Source organism: Hyla sarda, chromosome 4 (genome assembly GCF_029499605.1).
Source record: "Hyla sarda isolate aHylSar1 chromosome 4, aHylSar1.hap1, whole genome shotgun sequence".
NCBI lineage: Eukaryota > Metazoa > Chordata > Amphibia > Anura > Hylidae > Hyla > Hyla sarda.
This window is the reverse complement of record NC_079192.1, coordinates 309,017,799-309,040,167: the sequence shown is the minus strand read 5'-3', so window position 1 is coordinate 309,040,167 and position 22,369 is coordinate 309,017,799. Positions and strand designations below refer to the sequence as shown.

The following is a 22,369-nucleotide window of genomic DNA, read 5'->3' as shown; positions in this document are numbered from 1 at the left end:
GAAATCATTGTCATTAGCTTCTGGAATAACACAGCTGCAGACAATTATCCAACCATGTGAAAGGGTTAAACATTTTCCAACACGAAGGCCCCAGGAAGGAAGGAAAGACTGGAGAAACAGCACGTAACTTCCAATGGGATAAATTTACATTACCTGTCGTCTTTTACATTTCAGCCAAATAGTGGGCCTATGATTGGAAACAAAGTCCTATGTGAAAAAGGAAATGGTTGCTGCATATTTCCATTCATAAGAGTGGCCCTAATCCTCACGGTAAATGGATAGGAAAGTAAACCCAACTTCCCTCCAGTTAAAGCTCCAGGGGGACATTTTATTTTCCTCTTTTAAGTTTATGAGTTAAATTAAAAAATAATCGGCCTCTTAAAATGTATAAAATCTCATGAAGACAATGTAATATAGGAGGTTGTGGTAATGCCTCTGAATTCTGGGAATAGGTTTTCTGTTTAGGGACCATGAGGTGTTGGGTGGATAAGCTTTTCTTAGACTTTTTAGATTGGCAGATGCTAGTTCAGAAAAACATGTAGCCCACCTATAATATCACTGTGAATTATTCTGATGCCATGTTCTACTTTTATGTTTCTCGCACAGATACAAGCCATCACAACCGTCAAGTGGCCAACAGACCTTGTTACACATTACTCCACTGTGGTCAAGAAAGGAGACTCGTCCTGTCCCGTACAGAGTCTCCACGCTTTCACTGTCAAACAAAAGGTAAAAATATCAGACTGGACACTCATGGAAGAAAAGCCATCCGGCGCAATAGCTTTTGTAACGGGATCACTTTCACTAGTCGACCTATCCATCTGTATGAAAAAGTCCGCTTGAAGCTCGTGTCTGTACACCATGGATGGAGTGGGGCTCTGCGCTTTGGATTCACTATTCATGACCCAGCGCAGATGAAGCCAGAAGAAATACCCAAATATGCTTGCCCTGATCTTGTAACACGGCCTGGGTATTGGGCGAAAGCTTTACCAGAGAGGTTTGCTCAAAGGGACAATATCTTGGCATTTTGGGTTGACCGCCAAGGAAGAGTTTTCTACAGTGTCAACGATGAGGAGCCCATTCTATTTCATTGTGGAGTTAAAGTATCCAGTCCGCTGTGGGCTTTGATTGATGTCTATGGAATCACCCAAGAAGTGCAAATACTAGGTAACCTTTTTGTTTTCATGTGCTTAAGAGTTCTCTGCTTTGGACAATGCCTATTTCTTAAGGGTCTAGTGAAAATAACTAGATCAAAGTTTTCACCATGTTAGGAACATTCAGCAATCAGTTTTAATCTTGGGAAAATCTTGCAAGTAAATAATATGTCTACCTGCAGCACCACCACAGGGGAAATGGGGCATTACACAGGGTCCATTCGTATCAGTGGGTTGTCTGTGTAATGAATGACTGGACAGGTACTTGTGACTGAAATTATACATTAGGTGTCGTGTATAAAAACTAGTGAGAAATTTGAAGACTTGCTTATAACAACCAATGAGAAATTGTGTAGTTTTCAGGGTGTGTTCGTAGATGGGCGATCAGTCTGGTCACTATGGATCACTGAGCTACATGAAATGCAAAAGGTCCATTGTTCTTTGCATTCAAAAAAATGCATCCGTCACATTTTCTATTACGCAAACTATTAGCCAAGTACTTGGGAAGTCCACAGAGGGTCCTTTGCTGTCCACATAGAGGCCTTCATACAGATACCAACATTAGAACAGCAATGCTTGTTTTGGTGATTTTTAGAGGGTGTAAATAGAATTAAAATACCCAATTGGATCATCTAGTGATCACAAAGGGTAGGATTGCAAAAAAGTTGCTACATTTTGGAGCAACTCATTTAGACAAATTCAAGAAAACAACTTGAATGTAATGTGGTCTGGCTAGCTTTTGGCAGTGGTGAGTAATTTTATCAACTGCGATGTATTAAATCAGAAACTTGTCTACATCTCCGCTACTTTGCTATTTATGAAGATGGTTAACCTCATTGATAAATGTGAGGGAAGTACACATGACCTGAGCGTATTAAGTAAACACCCACAGGGCAGAGATAAAAAGCTAAAACGTGTAGGTCCCCTTTTAGCAGAAATCTCCTGCACCAAACATTTCCTGTAGGTGCAGATAAGGAATGAAAAGGAATTCAGGACTATTTCTCCATGCAGATGTGCCCCAGTTTTTCAGGGATGCCTTGCGGGCACCGCCCTCTCCGCGTTATGCCACAGCATCTCAACAGAGTTAGGGTCAGGGCTCTGGATTGGCCATTATACAGGACAATTCTTTTTCATCCATTCTTTATTGGATTTACTAAAATAAGTGCCCTTTCACACTGCCGTTGCTCCCTATCAAGAATGGCCATTAAAGTCTCTTTTTGTTTTTGGTGACTTTACTGGACGTTCTTGTGAAGGGGCACAATGTGCAACTCTGGAGAGTGTTCTCCAGTATCCTCCATTGAACATCTTTCTTGTATAGTGTTTTTCTGATTGGTAGTTAACGAACAGAGACCTTTGCAGATTGTAGAGTCTTCTGTAGGCCTTTCTCACCTTTATTGTACTCTGAGTGATCTTAGGATGTTAGACAGTATTATTAAAGTAAAACTTTTATCCGTTCACGCACACTAAACCCGATACACCAGGTTATAGTGTGGGTGAACAGGAGACCAATGCAGTGTTTCTGTCTGTCCTCAGATTGTGTGTGGTATTGCAGCTCAGTTCCATTGAACTGGAATACCAAACACAACCTGAGGACAGGTGTAGTGCTGTTTTTGAAAGATATTAGATTTTTTTTATTTTTTTATATCCTGGATAACCCCTTTAACAAACGTTCACTTAATTTTTCTCCCTACCCTGTGAATGTTTACTCAATGTGCTTAATAAGATATGAGCAGTCCAACTGTTATCAAAGACACAATTATAGACAAACAGTAACCGTAACCAAACTGATAAGACACAAACATTCAGGCAAAATTTTTATATTTAATAAAGAAATCCACTTACTTTTTATTGCCACTGTATGCTTCATATTATTATATTGGTTCCAAAGTGTACTATTGCCTGTGCAATCTGTGTAGCTCTCTCCTATTACCAGAAACAAACCAGACCCATATTATTAACCAGAATCCTGACATTTGCTTTACGTATTGTATATGTTCTTCTCTTTGACCCAGACACCTTAGCTATTTTTCCCTTTTTAACCTTTTTTTTTTGCAGTAGTAAAGTACTTTTATATTTTTATAGAAATTTTTGCTGAGGAGACACTAGTAAGAAAAATAAAGTAATTTAAAGCTGCCTTTTATCTGCCTCTTTGCCGATGCGCTTGGCTGTGTACGATCCCGTGTTACGTCGAGCCTCTCACTTGTAGCCATCAATGGTGCGGCCTACTGTATATCTTGTATCTGCAACAAGAGACTCTTTAGGACCTCTTACACAGCATTCCTGTGTTATCGGCTGGGGTTTTTAGAAAGTCCAGCACTTGACCCTCCGCAAGAAACTCCGGCTCCCCATGTTATCTCTGAGTACAGGAGTGTTCTAATTCATGTTTGAAGATCTTGGAAACTTCCAGCCATTAAAATAACAGATCAACAAATTACCTCATTTAGACAAGGGGCAAGGACATGTCTCTTCTTTTGTTCTAGGTAGCCTGCTGGTGGAATAGCGTATAAGCATAGAGAAGTTTTGACTTTCTGTATGTTAAGTTGGGAAGGTTCCTGTTTTTATTTTAGTTTCTTTCTTTCTTTATTTAGTTATTTATAAATTAATTTTATGTATTCAACTTGTATTTATTTTAAATTGAAAGAAGCAACACATTATTTAATATTTTTGTTCTGCTTCTGATTAACATTACCCCTAATCCCTCACTCACTACTCCTTTTTATAGTCCCTAAAATATAAAAAACTGTATGTTGGCATTGTATGGCCTGAAAAGCCCCCAAATGTCAGATTTCCTGAAATCCTATGAAGTCTTTACCCAGTTTAAAGGGGTATTCCGGGCAAAAATATTTTATCCCCTATCCAAAGGATAGGGGGGATAAGATGTCTGATCGTGGGGGGGGGCGCTGCTGAGACGCCCCGCGATCTCCCTGCAGCACCCGCATTCTATGCGGGTGCTGAATCTCCAGTTTCGGAAACCTCCGTCCGTCACGCCCCCTCCCATAGATATGAATGGAGGGGGCGTGGCGTGACGTCATGTCCCCAGTCCCGGAAACCCAGAGGTTTCCGAAACTGGAGATTCAGCACCCGCATAGAATGTGGGTGCTGCAGGGAGATCGTGGAGGGTCTCAGCAGCGGGCCCCTGCAATCAGACATCTTATCTCCTATCCTTTGGATAGGGGATAAAATGTTTTTGCCCGGAATACCCCTTTTTAAGCATTGTTAGGGATTTGTTTCAGGTTATAGGGGTTTTACCATATAAGGCCATGGAGCTTGGTCATCTGAGTTTGGGGGCCAGTTGCCTCTTCACCTGCTGCCTTTCTGTAACTTCTCATATAGGATGCAGGCGCAGCTGTCCATGAATATCTGTGGCCGGAGGATTTGAAGGAGGACATCTGTAGGGACGAGTTCTCAGTACTTGGAGACATAGAAGTGCTCATCTGAGGATACAACTGGCAAAACAACATATAGATCAGAGTATGGGGGCTAAGCTGTGAATGAATAATCTAGCTCCATAAGGGTTGCTCCATTTTTTTATGTTGACTTCTTAATCGCTTGACAAATTGGCCGTAATGTCAGTCATTCTCCAATAAATTATTCTTTATATAGTGCCAACATATTCTGCAGGGCTGTACAATTCGGAGGGTAAATATGCAGGTAGAATTCATTACAAAAGAGCATCCTCTGGTAATAAAAGTAACCCTGCTAGTAACCTGATCACATAATGACGCATATAATCTGCCTGCTTTAGGCTACATTTCTTACATATTTTCCACGTCTATGTCCCTATATATTGCTGTAGGCCCTAAATGAAAGCGTATATTGGCAACATGTGCTAGAGATCAGCTGGAAATACCACATGTATTAGGGGCAATTTCCTTACATTTAGCTTCAAAATATTACATTCTAACATTTATCAGATTCACAAAAAGAGAAGCGGAGCGACTCGCCCATTAGTAGAAAACTTGCAGTTGCAAATGTGTCACTTTGCTGGCATTCGATAACCAGGTCAAGACCGTAACGGGGAGGTGTCGGGCCACAGTCGTATCACACCGTTTGGTGCTTCGTCAGTCCCCTGCATCACAGGTGCGTCAGAAGGTGTTACGGGGAATTCAGGCATCGGGCCACAGCCGTATGGCACCGTTTGGTGCTTCGTCAGGCCCCTGCTCCGCAGGTGCATCGGAGGGTGTTACGGGGGATTCAGGCGTCGGGCCACAGCCGTATGGCACCATTTGGTGCTTCGTCAGGCCACTGTGTCGCAGGTGCGTCGGAAGGTGTTACGGGGGATTCAGGCGTCGGGCCACAGCCGTATCGCACTGTTTGGTGCTTCGTCAGGCCCCTGCGATGCAGGGGCCTGACTAAGCACCAAACGGTGCGATACGGCTGTGGCCCGACACCTGAATCCCCCGTAACACCTTCCACCTCCCCGCTCTGGTCTTGACCTGGTTATCGAATGCCAGCGAAGTGACACATTTGCAACTGCAAGTTTCCTACTAATGGGAGAGTCGCTCCGCTTATCTTTTTGTGATTACTATTTGTAGTGTGTAGCACCACCCACAGAAGCCCAGATCCATGAAATATTAACCACGATTACTATATTTCACCACAGTTACCATTAAAGTGACAGTGCCGGATTTTTCTTTGTGGATATTATTATTTATCAGATTCACTTTCTTCTGAGGTATTAAAACCCAGATTTTATACCTTAAAGGGGCATTCCAGGAAAAAACTTTTTTTTATATATATATCAACTGGCTCCAGAAAGTTAAACCGATTTGTAAATTACTTCTATTAAAAAATCTTAATCCTTTCAGTACTTATGAGCTTCTGAAGTTAAGGTTGTTCTTTTCTGTCTAATTGCTCTCTGATGACACGTGTCTCGGGATCCGCCTAGTTTAGAAGCAAATCCCCATAACAAACCTTCTAAACTGGGCGTTTCCCAAGACACGTGTCATCAGAGATCACTTAGACAGAAAAGAACAACCTTAACTTCAGAAGCTCATAAGTACTGAAAAGATTAAGATTTTTTAATAGAAGTAATTTACAAATCGGTTTAACTTTCTGGAGCCAGTTGATATAAAAAAAAAAAGTTTTTTCCTGGATAACCCCTTTAATATAGAAACATTTTGGTGAATACATTACCCCTTCCATAATACTTATACAGTCCGGCGACCTTTTCGAGCAGCTGAAATAATGGTAGATGCTTTGTGTAAAGTATGTGGTATGTATGGCTTCGCTTTCCAAACCTTTATACAGAACGGAGTGTCACAAGTGAACTGGTGTTCTTTGCTTTTCTGTGTTTTTGTATTGCAGTGAAGTCAGGCACATGGCTGTCACATTGATGGGAAGGTTATAGGTTGCGGTGCCGGTCTCGGGAGGCGTACGATCTTAAATTTCACCAGCGTGCATCCATGGAAGTGCCTGAAAATAGACCTCGTAAACCTGCTGATGCTATATGCGTCTTCTCACTTGACTATGGCAGGGTCTTAAGAGATCAGATGATAGTCCATAATCGCACACCTCCGTTTGTTTTCATTATCACATCCAGACGGGTTTAGAGCGGCCGGTGGCCTTCGCTGCCGTCATTTATGATTAAAACAAGTTTGACAAATTCCTAGGCTTGTATGTATTCTTGCTCAGGCATCGCCTTATTAGATTACCTCATATGGTAACGTCTACCAGGCTTCGTCCTGCCTGTAGATTTAGACATCTGTGACTCTGTGTGCGCTGTGACAACTGCACTCTGACCCCTGACATGACAGGTTAGGAGCCTAGAACAGCAGTCCCGGTAACCTAAAAAGCCCGTGTCACATGTCTAGAGTTAAGTGTTGTACATGCTGCAAATGGTTTATTACATTTTTATTTTTTTTTATACCAATTTGCTACTGCAAAGTTACATAACTATTTACAGTATTAGAGGTTATCATACACATTATATCATAAAGTAGGGCTGGCCAAATTTAAGCAATCTGAAAGCCAGCAAAAAAGTTCAGAGCCAGGATGTCGCACGTCTCATCACACAATGGGGCATTATGTGAGGTCATGTGATCAGTCAATAGTGTCCCCTCATCTCTCCGTGTGTCACAGTTATTACGGTCTCCTCATCTATCCCTGTGTGTCACAATCATTAGTTTCCCTTCATGTGTCTGTGTCAGTCATTACTGTCTTTAAAAAAAAAAAAAAGTGTTACTTCCACCTCTGTTCTCACACTGATTGCCCATAGCAACCAATCAGATAGCTTGTTTAACTTTTGAAAAGTCCTCGGAAAAAATGAAAGAAGCGATCTGATTGGTTGCTATTGGCAACTCAGCAACTTCTCCCCTGGACAGGTTTTGATAAATCTCCCCCTATTTGTTTTTTATAAAAGATGGACAGTCCTTATTAGAAAGGACTGACAAAAACCTGAGCGCCAGCATGAAAAACATAGTGGCCATAGCGATCTGGGATTTTTCAAGCCCTGTCCTAAAGCATAGCACAACTCTGCCCTTTAAAGGGGTACTCCCCTGGAAAACTGGTGCCAAAAAGTTAAACATATTTGTAAATGACCGTATTTATCGGCATATAACACGCATTTTTTAGGCTAAAATTTTTAGGCTAAAGTCTATGTGCGTGTTACACACCAATAAGGCGCTGCAGTTCAATGATTTAAAGCGGGCGCTTTAAATCAATTAACTGCAGTGGCTTTTGCAGGTCCAGAGACCGCCGCTGCCACCCGCTTCTCTGCCCCTGCCTATCCCGGGGTCCAGAGACCGCTGCCGCCACTGTCCCATTGCCTCCCCCATCCCCGATTTTTAGAATTACCTGTTCCCGGGGTCCGCGCTGCTTCTGGCTCCGGTGGTCTCCTGCATCGTTGCTATGCGCTGCACAATGATGAGTGATGTCTTCAATGCGGCGTCACTATCAGTGGCCCGGCGCACAGTGACAGCTAAGGACGCCTCCGGAGCCAGAAGCAGCGTGGACCCCGGGAACAGGTAATTATACCGGGGATGGGGAGGCAATGGGACAGTGGCGGCGGCAGTCTCTGGACAGCCAGGGGAGAGAAGTGGCGGCAGCAGGACTCTAGACCCCAGGATAGGCAGGGGCAGAGAAGCGGGCAGCAACGGCGGGGTCAGAAACAGTCTATCAGGGTATACACATGCGCGCACACACACGCACCCTCATTTTACCGAGGATATTTGGGTAAAAAACTTTTTTACCCAAATATCCATGGAAAAATTAGGGTGCGTGTTCTAGGCCGGTGCGTGGTATACCCCGATAAATACGGTACTTCTATTTAAAAATCTTAATCCTTCTAGTATTTATCATTCTATTTCCTTCACAGGAAGTTATTTTCGTTTTGAATTCCTTTTCAGTCTGACCACAGTGCTCTCTGCTGACACCTCTGTCCATTTTAGGAACTGTCCAGAGCAGGATAGGTTTGCTGTGGGGATTTGCTCCTACTCAGGACAGTTCCTAAAATGAACAAAGATGTCAGCAGAGAGCACTGTGGTCAGACAGACAGGAAATTCAAAAAGAAAAGAACTTCCTGTGAAGCAAATAGAAGCTGTTAAGTACTAGAAGGATTAAGATTTTTTAATAGAAGTAATTTACAAAACTTTCTGGCACCAGTTGATTAAAAAAAAATAGTTTTCCAAGGGAGTACCCCTTTAATGGGGATGTGCAGCTGAAAAGCTGACAATGAACATTTATAAAGCCAAACCAGTTATTGATTCTCACCTTTTATAGAATTTTAAATTTTTTTTTGCTTAATTTTATACTTTTAATCGCACCATCATTTTTACTGCCTTTTCCTTCACTATAACTTTGCATGGATAAAAGAAACCTCATAAAATGTAGTGTGCCTTTTGAAAGGAGACTTTGAGAAAGAACAGAGCTTTGGTATCAGAGTTCACAGAATTCGGCTATCACGGGATGTAAACAGCTCGGGACAGACCGTGTCACATCCCTGTTCTTTCTCTAGGTGTGCACAGCCTCCCAGATCCACCACCAGCATTCCATTGTCAGGGTTTAGCCTCTGTTTTTGGTCTGAAGATACGGCTGTATAGACTTTCTATGCTTTGTCTTATTGTTATAGTGTTACTTTAATATCTCCGTGTAGACGACAGCGGTTCCTAAGACTTTCAGTACTTCTCATTTATATCTCTTTAGTCTTATATACTTTTTATTCTTATCCCCCCCCCACTATTGCAGAGACACACTAGGGCAGGATTATACAAACTTTGTGGTCGGAGTCATACCAATTAGGGATCGACCGATTATCGGTTTGGCCGATATTCACGATTTTGGCCATTATTGGTATCGGCAATTATCTTGCCGATAATGCACCGCCCCCACCGCTGCCCCATTGACTGGGGGAGGCAATGGGGCAGCGGTGGTTGGACTTGGGAGGACCTCAGGACAGGCAGGGGGAGAGAAGCGGGCGGCTGCGGTCTCTGACCCTGCAAAAGCCGCTGCAGTTCATTGATTTAAAGCGCTCGCTTTAAGTCATTGATCTGCTGGGCCGGGGCGACAGTGATGGAGCGACATCCAGGGCAGCGGTGACGGGTCCGGAGCGGCGGGGACACGTGAGTATTACCTCCTATCCAGTGGTCTTCAACCTGCGGACCTCTAGATGTTGCAAAACTACAACTCCCAGCATGCCCGGACAGCCAACGGCTGTCCGGGCATGCTGGGAGTTGTAGTTTTGCAACATCTGGAGGTCCGCAGGTTGAAGACCACTGGTATTGGAGGTTATACTCACGTGTCCCCGCTGCTCTGGACCGTCACCACTGCCCTGGATGTCGCCTTCCATCGCTGTTGCCGCGTCCCCGTGGTGTCCCCGACGCTCCGGCAAGGCCTCTGCTTCCCCGGCATCCTCGCTCCCGTCGCCGCCATCATGTCGCTACGCACGCCGCTCCTATTGGATGATGGGATGGTGTGAGCAGCGACGTGATGATGTCGATGGAGAGCGCCAACGATTCCCGGGGAGACAGGAGAGGACGCGCTGGAGCCCCGAGGACAGGTAAGTGATCGTCAGCGGACAACACGGGGCACCGTAAACGGCTATATGGTGGCAGCTGAAACAGTCTGTGCTGCCGGATAGCCGTTTATGCGATGGCCCCGACATACAAAAGCATCGTATGTTGATGCTGCCTTCAACATGCAATGGCCTCTGAGAGACCATCGTATGTTGAAATGATCGTAGGTCGGGGGGTCACTGTATACCGGAATATTGGTATAAGTTATCGGCTATCTGCCTGAAAGATTGCAGATTATCGATATCGGTCGATCCCTAATACCTACAGACCCCGACAGTCTTTTATGTCCCATTTCTGACATGGTAACCTCGTAGACTGTTCTGACCTCTTGTTTATGCAGATCTCAGGGACTTGACATATAAAATACTTTTTGTGTGTCTGCATTTGTGAGATACCAGGATGATAATTTACTGTATAAGCTGTTTTTTTCTTTTCCAGTATTAGTATCCTCCTAAAAATATGAAGTCATATTCCCAGTTATGTTAATATTTTATGAAGCCCGTGAGTGTTAACACACCTTCCATACAACTTGGATCTGAATACTGTGCATTCATTCTTGTTTATTACAAAACCCTGGTGTCGCTGCAGGCTTAGAAGAAAGCTTTCACAGCGTCCATTTGTGACAGGAGGCAGCTGTGTTGCCTTTGACGCCTACTCATTCATCACGCTACTATGCAATGGATCTTTATATTCTGTGCTCTGATCCCTGGCTCCATACCCAGGCACTCCAAGCCAAAAATGCTACGCATGTCATGCCATACAGTTATACATGCTGAGAGTTGTAGTATGGGTAAAATCACATACAGACAATGAACTAGCAGGCATCTTGTCATATGTATGATGTAGACTAGTGTTTCCCAGCCAGCGTGCCTCCAGCTATGGAAAAACTACAACTCCCAGCATGCTCGGACAGCCAATGGCTAGGAGTTGTAGTTTTGCAACAGCTGGAGGCACTCTGGTTAGGAAACACTGGTGTGGACCCAATGACGTTACACTTGGATCTCTTCTGACTGACAGGTTGCATTCTTTGGGCCAGACGACATGTATTGTTAGATGTGACATGTGCTGTGAAATGGATTAATGCAAATACTCATCCACCCAGTCCTTAATCACACGATAGGCATGTTTTGTGAGTATAATGTTGTTTTGGTGTCCCTTATACATGTACTAGCTGAGTACACGGCGTTGCCCGGTTTTTCCTTCCTCATCCTTGTTGGGGAGGAAAATCAACAGGGGAGGAAGCTTTTGACTTAATATCCCATCCCCATACATTATTGTCATATCCCGACCTCCTATATCCCGACCTCCTATCCTGTCCTCATATCCCGTCCTCCTATCTTGTCCTCCTATCCCGTCCTCCTATCCCGTCCTCCTATCCCGTCCTCCTATCCCGTCCTCCTATCCCGTCCTCCTATCCCGTCCTCCTATCCCGTCCTCCTATCCCGACCTGTAATATGTGTACCAGGTATTGAAATATCTGCAGCCGTACGGAAGTTATGTGGGAACATACATTTCCCATTGATTTTCATGGGACTTTAAACAAAAACCCCAACCCTTACAAATCGGGGTAGTTAAGGGTTAAATTAACTATCCTATATTTTAAGTGGACATATAAGTAACATGTGACCAAGTATTATCGAAATATCTCCAGCCGTTTGGAAGTTATGTGGTAACATATTTCCCATAAAGTTTTCTATATATAGATTAAACTGTTTGTTTTTAACCCGCAGATAGCATGTTTGCTGACACGATGCCACCAGGACGACTGAGCAGTCCTCGACTCAGCACCTGCTTGCCGCAAAGTAGCCATGATTCTGCAAACTTCAACAATAATGAACTGGAGAACAATCAGGTGGTGGCTAAAATCGCTAACTTGAACTTGAGCCGAGTGCCACCACCGACCGATAATCACGCCATACCTTGTTGTCCAAATAGGCGGCAGCGTACACAAGGGATACCAACGTTATTGGACATGGAGCTGCATTTTCACCCTACTCGTGGTGCTGACATCACTCTGTCACCCGATCGCTCAGTGGCATACACTAACTGGCAGGAGAGCAACAGGACGATAGTGTTTACAGAGAGGTCAATGCACATCGGTGAGACCCTCTTCGTAGAGACAGGTCAATTGCCACTGCCTTACTATGGGTCTATGTCATTTGGCATCACCTCCTGCGATCCAAGCACATTACGAACTTATGATCTGCCATCAAATCCTGACTACCTATTGGACAGGAAGGAATATTGGGTGGTTCATCAAGGCTTATTCACAGTCAGCAATGGGGATATCCATAGTTTTTCATTCATGGCCAATGGGGAGATTAATCATGGTGTGAACGGGAACAGTCGCGGGATGTTGATGTGTGTAGACTCCTCGCAGCCTCTTTGGATATTTTTTTCAATTCATGGGATTGTGAACCAGCTGAGAATAATGGGTAAGTGGAAGTTTTGGTGACTAATGTGTCATCTTCTAGAAGCATCTGTGTATTGGTATACATCCATAATAGGAATCCAGTGTACACAGAGATAAAGATGGAAGAAGTCTAAACTGATAAATTTGGTCAAATTAAACCTATTTGAAATGTAATAGCATGTACAAGTACATTAGTGCTCTTTACATATATGTATGTACTACCAACTTTGCTTTGTGCGACAACCCGTTGTGGGTCACCCGTTCACCCACACTAAACCCAATACACCGGGTTATAGTGCGGGGAATAGGAAACCGATGCGGCCTCTCTGACTAATATAACATTCCTGCTGTCCGGCGCCCGGTCCCTCTGAAGATCTTCTTCTTTCTGCACTGAATTGCGCACTGGAGGCGGGCCCGCCCGCTGGATTTGAATATTAATGGACGCTGGTCACGTGAGCGCTTGTGCCTACTGAGCGCTCACGTGACCAGCGTCCATGAATATTCAAATCCGTCTGGTGGGCCGCCTCCAGTGCGCAATTCAGTGCAGAAAGTAGAGGATTTTCATAGGGACCGGGCACCGTTTTCTTTTAAAGGAGTACTGCTGCCATAAAACACTTATCCCCTATCCGCCGCTAACATGCCTTCTGCATGGGTAGAGCCGCGGCCCCATACAGAAGATCGTGGGGGGTCCCAGCGGTCAGACTCTTGTCCTGCAGATAGGGGATAAGTGTTCTATGGCTGCAGTATTCCTTTAAGTGTACATTACCGTATCTGCTGCAGATTCTATAAACAAATGATTTGTATTTAATAACAGCATAAAATCTGCAGCAGATACAGTATGCGTGAATTTACCCTTAAGGATGAAGTAAAATCATTAAGTCATCATTATGACATTCTTATTTCAACATAGAAAATATTTTAAGCCCGTTTGCTAGATGGGAAAATACATGTTGAAAATGAGGTACAAATGAAATGAAATCCTGAGGACTTACTGATGCAGAATGGACCAAATGCGGATCACGTGCGGGATTTATCCTTTTCCATAGTCTTCAATTATTATTATTTTTTTATATGCATGAATTTTATACATCCATGTGAAAAATCCCAAAGATTAGATCTGTAGTGTAGTCTGCACAAAAAGTGATACAGATGCAAAATAGTCTTGTTTGAAGGAACAAGTGTATTCTTTATAGAAATGGCTGCAGTATAGGGATATTATTGCTGGTGTGCTTCTGTTACCCTAGGGCGAGGTATCTATTGTTGGATAAATAGCTGACATAGGACATATCTGTATGTTAGAAGGATATCTTCCCCCGAAGACAAACTGATCTCATCAAAGATGAGAAAAGAATAATAAAATCAACTTAAAGGGGTACTCCAGTGGGAAACTTTTTTTTTTTTTTTTTTTAAATCAACTGGTGCCAAAAGTTAAACAGATTTGCAAATTACTTCTATAAAAAATCTTAATCCTTACAGTACTTATCAGCTGCTGTATGCTTCAGAGGAAGTTGTGTAGTTCTTTTCTGTCTGACCACAGTGCTCTCTGCTGACACCTCTGTCCGTGTCAGGAGCTGTCCAGAGTACAACAAATCCCCATAGCAAACCTCTCCTGCTCCGGACAGTTACTGACATGGACAGAGGTGTCAGCAGAGAGCACTGTGGTCAGACTGGAAAGAACTATACAGCAGCTGATAAGTACCAGAATTAAGATTTTTAAATAGAAGTAATTTACAAATCTGTTTAACTTTCTGCCACCAGTTGATTTAATATTTTTTCCCCCACTGGAGTCCTCTTTAATATGTCTCTAAGCTTATTGTATTATACTGCAGCAAACACTAACCTTCCACCTATTCAGGTTTCTTTACATAAATGTATTCTGCCCCCCAGTGGTGCAGAGGTGAACAACAAGAAATTGTCTTTTGGGGTTTCCATATACATGGATCTGTCAGAAAAGAAAGCATGCTGTATCTGTGCTGCTCTCCATGGGCTCTTATCTGATCTATGCCTTATATCGGTGGTCTCCAACCCCTTCCTTTCTAGCGTTTGCAGAACTATAACTCGCAGCGTGCTTGCACTTGCGTTGGCTGCTTGAGCGTGCCGAGAGATGTAGTTTTGTAACTGCTGGAGAGCCACTTATGTATTTATTCTTATGTATATTTGACTTCCGCTTTGATCTTATGATTGGTACCTGATATTGTTGCCTTTATGGGCTGTGATAGTTGTTCCTTGTGTTTTCCTATACATTAGATTTCCACATTGCTGTCCTCCTTTTCATTCTTAAGACACTTTAGCTGAACATAATGAATATCCAGCACCACGACCTCGGATTAAGAATGTTGCTTTTATTAAATCGTCATCAACAAGAACATAGAACACCGCATGCATGGAGCCAGTAGTGACGCGTTTTGGTGGACGTAGCCACCTTAGTCGTACTTAGTAGTACGACTAAGGAGGCTACGTCCACTGAAACGCGTCACTCCTTGGTTCGTGCATGCTGTGTTCTATGTACCTGTCTATGACTATCTAATAAAAGCAACGTTCTTAATCTGAGGTTGTGGTGCTGGATATTCCTTACGTTCAGCTGTCCTGTGCGTGCAGTCCCCATGCATCCGTGCACACGTGGCGGATTGCTGAGCTGGATACTCTACTATTTTGCATAAGACACTTTAGTACCACAACAATGTGCTCATGAGACTACACTAATATTTGGAATAGTTGTTGAAGCATGGCGATTTATTTTTTCCTTCTTTGCCTTTTGAGTTATTTGCTAGGACAGTAAAACTAATCTTTTCACGGTCGTCTGGAAGCTGCAAACTGGCGCATTTGTGCAACCTCCAGCAGTACACATGTTGGTTTGTTGGTACAGACAGACATACTCATACCCTAGACCGGTGTTTTCCAAACAGCGTGCCTCCAGCTGTTGCAAAACTACAACTCCCAGCATGCCCGGACAGCCAGCGGCTGTCCGGGCATGCTGGGAGTTGTAGTTTTGCAACAGCTGGAGGCACGCTTTTTGGAAAACACCACCCTAGACTATATCTCTTGCTTTCCTCTCATTCCATGAGACAATGAGCCTTTCCAGAGACCTTGCAACTGTGCCCCTGTCCTGTGTGTGAAATAGCGTCCCGGCACCGAAATCTTTTATTCCTTTCAGCGCCTGTGTATATTTTTCACACTGATGTTCTCTTCCTAAGCGGAGGAGGAGGCTTCAGTGAAGATAATGTGGTAATCGGCTCCTTTAGCTACTACCATGATGTCAGCGCAGCCTCCTTGTCCCCAGCAGATTCCATTTAAGGAGCTGGAGACAGAACGGGCAGTATAAATAGAAAACAGATGAAATTTAAAATTGATAGATTCTTCATGCATTGTTTAGTCCTTCATAGAATTCTCTTCATTCCCAGAACATCCTTTCACCCCCCCTTTTTACCTATATACAGGACTCCCCTCTAGATCTGGACACTCCTATGCAATGCATTCCAGGAGTCTTGTTCTGTTGCGGCCTTGTGTTAAAATAAAGAAAAACCCAAGTTTCCCCCATCATTCTGCACTCCGTTCCCCATATTGACAAAGTGATAACAGAATGTTAGACCTCTTTAATTTATTAAAAAGGAAAAACTAAAATATTGTATTGACATAAGTATTCAGACCCTTTACTCAGGACAACATAACAGACCTCTTATCTCCTATCCTTTGGATAGGGCATAAGATTTCTATGGCCAGAATACCCTTTTACTGTTGCATTTACTCCTGCCTTATTTGTACATATAGAAATGTCTTCGGTCTACTAACAGTGGGGTTGTCACTTCATTGAAGCTTGCAAACTTTTTGGTTCTGGATGTTGGTGACACTTCTAGCTAGAGCTGGGCGGTATGAGCAAAACGTGTATCACAGTATTTTTGCAAGTGATGGCGGTTCCACAGTATTTAACGGTATCCCCCCCATGTGTCCTGGATGCCGCTTCTCTAACAACACCCCCCCCCCCCCCAATGAATTATCAGCTGCGCTGTCCCCACATCATGTCACCCGCTCCTCTGCTCAACCTCTTGTGAGTTGCAGGCCGCCGGTGCTAGAAATCTGTACTGTACTACAAATAACATTTCCCGGGCTGCAAAAATAAACAAAATAAACTTTAACCTGCCTATGTCCCCCTCGTTGCTCTGCTACCATCTTCACTGCCCTGCGCTGCGGTCTTCTTGCCGTTTCCTTGGGACGGGAAAGTCACAGAGCCGCCAGCCTATCATCGGCCGGGGCGAGACATCACTGCGGCCAGTGATAGGCTGACGGCTCTGTGACGTTCCCATCCCCAGGACCGCAGCGGAGGGACCGCGAGGCCGGTAATGGGGGAACGTCGGAAGGTGAGTTAAAGTTTATTTTGTTTATTTTTGCAGCCTGGGCAACGTTATTTGTAGTACAGTACGGATTTCTAGCGCCGGCGGCCCGCAACTCATAGGAGGATGAACAGAGGAGCGCATGCGGGTGGCATGATGTGGTGACAGCGCAGCTAATAATTCTTTGGGGGGGGGGGGGCAGAAGAAAAGCAGAACAGCGCTCGCGGGTCACATATGATTAGTTCCCCGATGTGGGGACAGTGCGCTGCGGCGGATAATTCATTCATGGGAGGGGGGCCCGACCGGTATTGCGGTATGGGCAAAATTCATATTGTGCAGGAAAAAGATTTCGGTATTCGGTATGAACCGGTATACCGCCCAGCCCTACTTCTAGCCTCTAGGTCCCACTGATCTGACCATTCTGGTGTTTAAAGGGGAAAACATTTTTTCTCAAATCAACTAGTGCCAGAGAGTTAAACAGATTTGTAAATTACTTCTATTAAAAAAACGTAATCCTTCCAGTACTTATCAGCTGTTGTATACTCCACAGGAAGTTGTTTTCTTTTTGAATTTACTTTCTGCCTGACCACAGTGCTCTCTGCTGACACCTTTGTCCATTTTAGGAACTGTCCAGAGTAGGAGCAAATCCCATAGAAAACCTGTCCTAAAGTGTTTTCCAGTGGAGCACACCTTTAACATGTCTGTGCTTGGTATAATGTGAATACCTATTTTATGATTTTACATAAGGGCTGTAAATCCATAAATAGATAAAAATGTATTTAGGGATTAGAAGTGAATATATTACCAATATTTTGTGGTGCTGTCTACAGATTCATACAGAAAGATTAGCTGACTTGTATTGTCAAAGTAGAAATAAAACAAATGACTATCCTGGCTTTTGTAGCCTACAACATTTGCTGCAGATGAATATTAGGTTGAAAGAGTAGACTAAAATAACTATTGCGGAAGAGCCGTCCATATGAAGTGTGGAATGGTCTGAGCTAGTATTCTGAACACACATGACTGGCATGTTCTATTAAAACTATCTATTCAGCTTGTTCTTAATCTCTCTTCCCATCAGGAACTGTACAGTCCAATGTGCTTTCTCCATCTGGCTCTCCAAGTGGCTCCCAGTATGACAGCGATTCAGATATGGCCTTTAGTGTGAACCGCTCCTCTTCAGCCTCTGAGTCGTCTCTAGGTATGTATGGTGCACGGCAAAACCTATTTTTATTTGGAAACCACTGATGTGTGTGTGTGTGTGTGTGTGTGTGTGTGTGTGTGTGTGTGTGTACCGTATATACTCGAGTATAAGCCGACCCGAATATAAGCCAAGGCCCCTAATTTCACCCCAAAAACCCAGGAAAAGTTATTGACTCGACTATAAGCCTAGGCTGGGAAATACATCATCCCCCCCTGTCATCATCCAGACTCCCGACATTAACACCCCCATCATCATCATCACCCTGTCATCATCATCCTCGTCATCACCCCCCCCCCCTTCATCATCACCACCTGTCAATCCCTTCATCAGTGGTCTTCAACCTGTGGACCTCCAGATGTTGCAAAACTACAACTCCCAGCATGCCCGGACAGCCATCCGGGCATGCTGGGAGTTGTAGTTTTGAAACATCTGGAGGTCCGCAGGTTGAAGACCACTGCAGCCTTCATCATCATCCAGACCCCCTTTAGTTTTCTACTCACCTCCCCTCGGTGGGAAGGAAGGGTGAGCTGGTCCGGGCCATCTATGCTGCAGGGACTGTCCGGTAGGGAGGGTTAGTCGTTCCGGGCTGTCCATTTACATCGGTAGGCCCTCTTCTCCGCTCTGGGCCAGCCCCGGACTAGTGACGTTGCCTTGACGACGCACAGGGACGTTCATGCGCAGGGACATCACGGACGTCTGCTGTGCACAGACGTCCCTGTGCGTCGTCATCAAGACAACGTCACTAATCTGGTGCCGGCCCGGAGAAGAGGGCCTCCCGGTGAAGATGGACAGCCCGGAACGACTAACCCTCCCCACCAGACGTTCCCTGCAGCATAGATGGCCCGGACCAGCTCACCCTTCCTCCCCATCAAGGGGAGGTGAGTAGAAAACTAAAGGGGGGGTCTGGATGATGACTAAGGCGGCAGTGGTCTTCAACCTCCGGGCATGCTGGGAGTTGTAGTTTTGCAACATCTGGAGGTCTGCAGGTTGAAGACCACTGAGAAGGAATTGACAGGCGGAGAGTTCACTCGAGTATAAGCCGGGGGGGGGGGGCACGAAAAATCGTGCTGAAAAACTCGAGTATATATGGTATATATTTCTGCTTCTTGTACACAAAGCCCTAGACTGTTGTAAATTATATAGATCCAGCACAATCGATAGGTACTTTTGAAATTCATTGTTTGCAAAGAAGAAATGTTCAAATGGAGAACATTTACTTAAAACGACAGGATTCTGATATACATTGTTTGAATCTGGTCTTCAAGAAGTTCTAAAAAAATTTAAAAAAAAAAAAATAATGATTCTGCTTCTGTGCCCCTCTTTGCCATGCTCTGCCTGGCTCTGCCGCTCGGGCTATTTAGGAAATCTACATAAGTTACATTTGCTCTTTCAGATCTAGACATCGTAAATTCTTAGACTTTTCTTTCTTTTTTTCTGTTGACAGTGACTGCTCCTAGTTCTCCACTAAGTCCACCTGTATCTCCAGTGTTTGCGCCAGAACCCCAAGCAAGTAAAGACGGAGAGTGTGCAGTATGCTTCGACAATGAGGTTGAAACGGTCATCTATACTTGTGGCCACATGTGTCTGTGCAGCAGTTGCGGGCTGAAGTTGAAGAGGCAAGTGAACGCATGTTGCCCCATCTGCCGGAGGGTGATAAAAGATGTCATCAAAACATATCGTCCTTAAACATGGAGACTCTGACGTTTCACAGGGATTGTATTGTATGCTGACTTTTCTGAAAATAAAGCATCCAATCAGGGATCTACCCTTTATGGAAACAGTGCTTTATACATTGGCTCTGGGATTTTGACTTAAAGTAGTGAAGTGGCACAAAACTGGCGTGCCAGTGTCCTTACTCATGGCCAGTTGATAAAGGGATACCTCTAGTACAGGGTCATTAAAGCAATTGTTCAGGGTGTCCTTACAAAACCGTCCAGCTTACCATCATTATGGTTGTGGAGGTGCCTTTACTCAGGGGTGCAATTAGACCAAACTATTATTACCCTAGGCCCCTTTAAGAAAATCATCATTTATCAGTCCAGTAAGTAGTGCCTTCCAGTGATGTAAACCAGGCGCAGGGGAGATGAAGGGACTTCAGATTCCTACTTTCACGCAATGTCTTTGCCTGTACCAGATTGTGAGCAAAATCTTTACTAGTATTTTCTGTATTGTGTAGGTTGGTTATGTATTGTGGGAACCCTCTTCAAGGCTACATTTTACCTTGTTTGTAATGCAGTGTCTTAGGGGTGGTGGTATAGAGCTTCCAGCACTCGAGTTTATTCATCTCCATCATTCTATCAATTGATCCATTGTAACCTCTGGAGACTCTTGTTAAGGTCAAAGTGATTGACGTCATGTAATATCATGGGTTATAGCTCATGTGATACCACCCTTAGGGAGAAACCACAGACCAATTCTTAGTGTTCACCAGATACATGACAGCTTATGGTACTTTCTTCTCATGGAAGTCAAAGATTAAGTGTGATACCGCTAAACAGCTCAATATTTGTTTGGCAAAAACTGTATACTGCTGGTTTCTGATATCTTTCTTGTGCACAAGGTTGTCCCGGAATACATAGTCTGGTGCCTTATAGATGTAGTCAACTGGAATCAAGGACACACATTTCAATGACTCTGGAACTGGTTTCCATGGGTTGATCTGTCTTGGTTTTGCTGCTCACCACACTTAGTATAATGACAGGCGGTCTGCTGGTGAGCAGGTTACCATTACCCTCCATTCTTTGTAAAAAGCCAGTCACAATGTTGAGGTCATATTTTAGATAACTATCCTCGTGTCCTCCCGGTGCTGCGTTTTTTTTGGTGCAATAGTTACCCACTGATTTCCTATTCTGTTCAAGCAGATGGTGGCGATAATTTATTAGGATATACACTTTGTTGGATTCTAGTCACCACCAGTTCTGTGTATGGTATGATAGAGACTTCCATTAGCAAGTGGGATTTTAGCCCTACTTATTATCACAAGAACAGGAAAAAGATACTAGTGCTTTAGAGTGCACTTCCTGCCTAAACATGGTGTAAGTAGCCATTTTGAATTCTCTAGGAACCAGTGACTATCTATTGTTTTTCAGTAATGTTGCACGTTCCTAGTGAATGGGTCGGCTGCATTGTCACGATTACTAAATCATTTACAAAACTGCAGCCTCCATGATCTACACTGTAATGTGTGCAGTGTAACTGGCCTCTAGTAATCCTCACCTACCTGTGGGGGAAAGTAAATTTCACATATGTAATGTAATGTGGAAATGATGTCCTTCACTTTATGTAGAATCCCTCAACAAAGTAAAACGAGGCTTTCCACAGTATCTATAATGGAGCTAATGAGAAAGCTAGTCCCATTTACTGCAGTACACACTAATGACTGCGAGCCCTCCACCTAGACAGCAATCTAAACAAATAGTCAAAATGAAAAATCCCCAAACCCTGAATATGAAAGCGATGACAGCAGCATTTCCAATGATCAGAGCATTAAACATCTTTATACGTTTCTATATTTATATTGTGTGATCTTGTAGGCCTTCTTGCTGAGGTAGCACAGCAGGCAATGTGTTAGATAGCCGGGTGTTGTATTTCTCGTGTGTTACAGTAGCTGACCTTTGTATCAAGGTTACCTTGAGAATAGTATGGAGCGGATGTTAACATTTGGACATAGGAGCTGATGGTGTTGTAGAGAAAGGATTGTGGTATCCGAAGGTGCGGTACGTGTACAGAATGGAATGTTAGAGTTCTAGGCATGTTAGTTGAAAAGAGCTATGTAGAGATCACATAACTTTGTAGAGGGATCGGGTTTACAGACTTGAGGCTAGTTCCATACAGACACATCTACTATGATCATTATTAACAATTAGTTACATTGATTCGATTCGTCACAAACTTCTCGGCTCGGTAGTTGATGACTTATCCTGCATAAATTAGTTCAGCTTTCAGGTGCTCCGGTGGGCTGGAAAAGGTGGATACAGTCCTAGGAGACTCTCTGCTTGGACTGTATCCACCTTTTCCAGCCCACCGGAGCACCTGAAAGCTAAACTCATTTATGCAGGCTAAAGTCAGCAACGGCGGAGCCGAGAAGTTTGTGACGAATCGAAACGCCGAGCCGAGAAGTTCATCACGAATCGAATCACTGTAAATTCGCTCATGATATTCACATCCATCACTAGTTATACACAGTCCATACAGATGAAAATGCCTTCTGCTGGTAAATGCCAACCTTAACTGGAGCCGTTCAATATTTGACAATCTTA

At 43.9% G+C, this 22,369-nt stretch overlaps 1 protein-coding gene across 1 annotated transcript in view; it reads left to right on the top strand.

Annotated features, from left to right (window-relative positions):
• NEURL1B (neuralized E3 ubiquitin protein ligase 1B) overlaps positions 1–22,074 on the top strand; it is a 64,391-nt gene extending 42,317 nt beyond the window's left edge. The window contains exons 2-5 of the mRNA XM_056574828.1: positions 607–1,167; positions 11,896–12,600; positions 17,988–18,107; positions 19,555–22,074. Coding sequence (XP_056430803.1) covers positions 607–1,167; positions 11,896–12,600; positions 17,988–18,107; positions 19,555–19,796 — 1,628 coding nt within the window. The 3' untranslated portion in view covers positions 19,797–22,074. The remainder of the gene's footprint in view (positions 1–606; positions 1,168–11,895; positions 12,601–17,987; positions 18,108–19,554) is intronic.
• Positions 22,075–22,369: the final 295 nt, after the last annotated feature.